We start from the raw sequence: 5,789 nt of genomic DNA on the forward strand, positions 1-5,789 counted from the left end.
TTTAGGTATTTTCTCTCTCCGTCCTCCGGCCTCCGGCCACCGTCTTCCGGTGAAACCACTGTGATACCTAAAAATATTGATTCTGTTAAACAAAAGACACAGTGTGATACCCAAACATATATAAGATGCATTGTAATACCACTGTGTTACATCTCCAATCGACCACACAAACGATCTCAGTGTGATACTCAAGCACATATATGATGCATTGTGATACCATTGTGGTATCACCGGAGGACGGGGGACGGAGAGAGGAGAGTATTAAAATACCTAAAATGTCATTGCATTAAAATTTTAATTCAAAATTACTAAAACTATAAATTTTCTAATTTATCTATTGATTTGTGATTGAAATTGGATCTCATAGTTACCACAAATTAATTAGTTCTTATTTGATTAGGTCATATATATAGCGTCATGCAGAAAGAATTAAAATCTTCATAATAGATCGTTTTTTATTAAAAATATTAAAAAATTTATAAAATAGAAATTATAAGATCAAGGATGGTTGAGAAAAAGTAATTCGATATGAGTGTTAAATTAAAAAAATATGAAATACTTGTTTTTTAATTAGTTTGTCATATTCAACGTAAAAAATAAATTAAAAAAAATATTTTCATCATCAAGATTCTTTATGTTAGAGGTTATACATCTTGATTTTAATATTTCATATTATTTATCTCAGTCGATGTTACTAGAAGTGTATTTACGTAATGCAGCAAAATACATCTTGATTTTAATATTTCATATTATTTATCTCAGTCGATGTTATAGTATGGTCTTATGTGATTTTGAGAAAACGATAATGTTTTTATTTTTGAATAAAATACAAATTTGAATATATCATAAAAATTTGACAAAAATATATCGATATTAACATCAAATAAACTATTTAAAATTCATATTTTTGTGTAATTTTTTAATTCAATTATTTTATTATAATTTAATTTATGTTCAATAACAAGTAATTTATATTTGGTTTAATAATCTAACTTTCTTATAAAGATAATAATTAATTATTTTGTTAGAACTCAATAATTATCCTAATTATATTTTAGATTTTTTATATTTTACAATAAGATATTTATCTTTTATTTGATTATATTTATCCACAGTTAGTTACACAAATTCAAACATATAGCTTTAATAAGTTATACTTATGCATGATTTAGTTGTAATCATGAATTTTAAGTAATATGCATTAATATACAGTACTTAATGCATAAAAAAGATTTTTAAGAGTTTTTGTCAAATATTTTATAATATAGTATAGATTATTTTTTTTAAACATTTTTAATTCAAACGATCTTAATGATAATGAATAAATAATCATTTTATACTCATAAGTAATCATTTTTAAAGAAATATCCAAATTATTCCCTATCTCATACTTTGGATAAAGTTTGAGAAATATGTTAAAAGCAAAAATTCTTAAAATCTCCATTTTAAAAAATATGTTTGAAATATGTTAACTTTAAAAATATGGAAGTAATTTATGTTAATTATAATGACCGGATGGTTTGTTATATTAACAGAGTTCAAACCTAAACATAATTATCAATTAATTTTATAGATTGTGATTACGGTCAATTAAAAAAGTCTAGTTAAGAGGTTAATATAATCGTTAAGAGACTTATTTTTTAATGTATCTATTTCCATACTCATCGGGTTTTGAGTAGCCCATGATCTTTTGACTAGGATCACAGGCCTTGCCCAAGTTGGGTTTGAGCTTTCTTAATGTATCCAATTCCATACTATATTATAAAATATTTGATAAAAACTCTTAAAAATTATTTTTTATACATAAAGTACTATATATTAATGTATATTACTTAAAATTTAAAATTGCAAGTAAAATATGCATAAATATAACTTATTAAAACTCGATGTTTAAATTCGTATAACTAACTGCGAATAAATATAATCAAATAGAAGATAAACATCTCATTTTAAAATATAAAAGATCTAAAATATAATTAGGATAATTATCGAGTTCTAACAAAATAATTAATTAATATTTTTATAAGAAAAACATATTATTAAACCAAATATAAATTACTTTGTTATTGTATCTAAATTAAATTATAATAAAATCATTGAATTAAAAAAGTATAAAAAATAGGAATTTTAAATAATTAATTTATATTTTGTCAAATTTTTATGATATTTTCAAATTTATATTTTATTCAAAAATAAAAACATAATCGCTTTCTTAAAATCACATAAGACTCTACTATAACATCGACTGAGATGAAGAATAAAATAAAATATTAAAATTAAGATGTATCCCACTACATTGCGCAGGTACCCTTCTAGTCTCTAGAAATGAGTCATCATCACAAAAAATTAATACATTTAACTAGGGGCTTCATCTAAACCATCAAACCATACAAACCGTCTACACTATACCAAAAAGCACGATTTAGAACTTTTGTGATGTGGTTTGCAATTTGCATTTTTACCAAACCACACTATGCCATGTGGTTTACGGTTTTGAGTTATCAAACCGCGGTTCAAACCGTACCCGACCACATATTTTGTATATTTTTATTTTCTTATTTTATATCATATATATATATATATATATAATTATTATTTAGTATTGGTGATGGTAATGAAATTGTTAATCTTGAAATAACATTTGGTCAATTGGGAGTGAGGGCTTAAGGATCAAAGATGAAAGAAAAAGTTTTACACATCATAACTTTGAAGTTTATTTATTTTTTTCTTAGAATATTTTTAATTATGCAATATATATTTAGGAATAAGATGTATTGAAACTCTTTATTTTAAAAAACTCTTTATTTGAGGTTTATGCAGTACGGTTTACGGTTTGCGGTTTGCGAAAATGCTCAAACCGCATATGTAAAACCGCACCACGAACACCCCTACATTTAACGGTAAGTTTAGTGTGTATAAATGACAGATAACAATTTTATAGTGAAACTGAATCATACTCAATTCTAAGAAAGGGATAGCATGAAGAACCATTGATCAAATACTAATAAACCTCCAAAATAACTCATATGATATTATATGAACTAATCTTTGTAAATTCAAAAAAGTTCTCTGTAAGCTTATCAAAAGACAAACAAACCATAACATGAAGGAAGACAGAACCCATTATATACACCACCCTCAAACCTATACAAGTTAGAGGTTTATTGTACCTTGAAACAACTTTCAAAGAATCCCAAAGCCAACTTCCACCAAACACAAAGAAAGATCGATAACCGTCATAACCTAAATCTATCCCTGCATGCACAAAAAAGCAGAATGTTGACTGTTATTACAAGGAACACCATTTGAAGCATGTGTATATATATGCGTACCTTTGTAGAAGCTTCAGATACTTTGTATGAATCAGCAGTAATGGAGTCAAGCCACAAACCAGGAAACAGATTCTGCACACGTTTCACAACACATCAGAAACCATTCAAGTATCAAAGCCATTAAGCTATAATTATGATTCTTGATTGTTTCATCAGCAATTAGAAACCATTCAAATATCCAACACAACCATTAGGCAGGTTAAAGCTAACATTATGACTCTTGATTGTTATAAGCAATTAGAAACCATTCAAATATCAAACACAATCATATAGCAGGTTAGAGCTAACAATATGATTCTTGATTGTTCATCAGCAATCCTTTTCAAGATTCATTTTTTAGTTATCAGGTAGTCATTGACACCCTGAGAAATACAAGATAACCCTAACAGTTGGTGGATGCCATTTGAGGGAATGGCTCTTTTTGCTGCAAACAGGTATTTTTGCAAAAGGAACACCATGTTTTGCAAGAATGAAAGTGAAGTGTCAAATACCGAGGTTTTACACCTCAATTTCACACAGCATGGTTGGAATTTTATAGGACCAAATGTTAATTTACAATGAAAATTGCAGTGGTTCTTATCTCCTATTCTGCATTACTCACCACTTGAATAAAACAACTTGAAAAATCTGAAGATTTTCTGATCATTCTGAAGATGACATCCAACCATGAACTCAACGTTATGGTTGGATATTCCCCGTTCTAATTGTCTGTGTGGTTTGATTTTGTATAAGACCAAATTATTTTTCATGTAATGAATTTGGGAATCTCCAATTTCTGGAGAAATCAATCAGCATCAAGTCCCAGAAATGGTAAATCAAACAGACCGTAACAATCCCATAAAAGAATCTAAAATTTGCAATTCACTTGAGAGAATGAATTAATGATACGAAGAACTGAGATATTATAAACTCAAAAAAGGGGGAACTCACATCAAGTTGTCTCTGAATGGCCCTCGGTCTCTTCTTTGGCCTCCGAGACGGCTTTGATCCGGTCAGCAAGAATACATCCTCTTCAATCTCACCACGGGAAAGCGGAATCGAAAATTTCTGCTTCTTCGACTTCCTCATACCAGTGTTATTGTTGGTATTCAGTTCTGGCAATTGTTTGTTGATTACTGTCTCGTGAGAGGTTTTAATCTCTTGCAATCGTGATGTGCCGATCTTCGGGAGACCTCCAGTAGATGATTGCTTGTGATTCACCGGCGGCCTTCTCGGCCGCAAATTCCAAGTCTTCGGCGATAATTCGTCTTCGCCTGCTGCTGCTGCTGGTGGCGGAACGGAATCATCCATTGGTGTGGATGAGTGATTTTCTTCGGCAGCGGCGTCGTGTCGATTGCTGTTTTCTCGGATGCGAATAGAGATCTTGTTGGATCTTTTCCGTTTGTTATTATTATCGAGAGATTTCGCCGATGATTCTGTGATTATTCTTTTACCCGTTTTTTCGATAAATTGGGATGAGTAGTTTTGATCAGCCTCGAACTCCGAATCACGCATCGGCGATTGCTTGTCTAGAGGCGATGGCCGCCGGAAACCATTTGGCGGCGAGGTTTGACACCGATGAGGCGGAGAAGGAGCATGAGTATGTGACCTTAGCGACGAAGATTCACGCCATGTACTGGACGGAGGTGGCGATGAGGAAGAGGTTTCTCCGGCGAGTCTGCTACGGCCGCTGCGATGGTTTTTCCACTTCAGATGCGTGAACGAAAAGTTGTGTAGCGGTTGCAATTTCGCTGGTGCCGGTGACGCCATTATTTCCGATCGATCAATAGCTTCTCCTTCTAATCACAGAATTAATCAATTGATCATCCAACAAACATGTTGAGCGAATTTTTTATAGAGAAAAATCAACAAAAGGAATCGTAATTCCAAAATTCCTTCGAGGGAGTGTGATCGTTCCAAAAATGGGCGTGATCTTGTAGATTCGATGAAAGGAAAATATGGAATGAAAATGGAGAGAGGTAGAGCTGATCAAAGAATTGTGACGAAGGTTTTGAAGAAATCAGTTCAAGGTTTAATTGTTTGATGAGATAAATGGAATTGGTTTGGGATTAGACTTTAGAGAATCCGCCAGGCCCAATTCCAGTGTGGGCCAGGCCCAAATGATTAATATTGGACTTATTGGTTTTCATTTGGATCAATTGTTTATCAAAAGCTTATTGAGGTCATTTGTTTTTCTAAATCAATATATAGCAAGAGTTAAGAATCTTAACTGGTGATAGACAGATCAAGGATTGAGAATCTTACCTGATAAATGAGGGAGAATATTTTTACCCGGTAAACCACAAGGGTTGTGGCGTAATGGTTGAGGCCTAGAGGATAAATGGTGGAATATCTCATCTGCCATGGGCTCAATTCCAAGTGTCCATAGCAATAGTGGTCATCGAGTTTATCAAGGATAATATCTTACAGTCATAATTTTTAGGGACTAGTCTGGCATAATACGGAACACCCTTCAAA

At 31.5% G+C, this 5,789-nt stretch overlaps 1 protein-coding gene across 1 annotated transcript; it reads right to left on the reverse strand.

Moving 5' to 3' along the window:
* Positions 1 to 3,005: 3,005 nt before the first annotated feature.
* LOC112502561 lies at positions 3,006 to 5,312 on the reverse strand. Its single transcript, XM_025106513.1, has 3 exons — positions 4,263 to 5,312; positions 3,333 to 3,404; positions 3,006 to 3,255 (listed from the first exon to the last, which is right to left on the reverse strand). Exons 1-3 carry the CDS (start codon positions 5,079 to 5,081, stop codon positions 3,250 to 3,252), a joined length of 897 nt encoding a protein of 298 aa, XP_024962281.1. The 5' UTR covers positions 5,082 to 5,312; the 3' UTR covers positions 3,006 to 3,249.
* Positions 5,313 to 5,789: the final 477 nt, after the last annotated feature.

The sequence above is a fragment of the Cynara cardunculus genome, unplaced genomic scaffold, assembly GCF_001531365.2.
Source record: "Cynara cardunculus var. scolymus isolate 2C unplaced genomic scaffold, CcrdV1 Un_Scaffold_1581, whole genome shotgun sequence".
Lineage (NCBI taxonomy): Eukaryota > Viridiplantae > Streptophyta > Magnoliopsida > Asterales > Asteraceae > Cynara > Cynara cardunculus.

Coding starts and splice junctions, on each gene's coding strand:
- LOC112502561 (XM_025106513.1), bottom strand. CDS start 5,081: ATGGCGTCACCGGCACCAGCGAAATTGCAACCGCTACACAACTTTTCG. Junction 3,405..4,262: donor CCATTCAGAGACAACTTGAT/GTGAGTTCCCCC, acceptor AAACGTGTGCAG/AATCTGTTTCCTGGTTTGTG.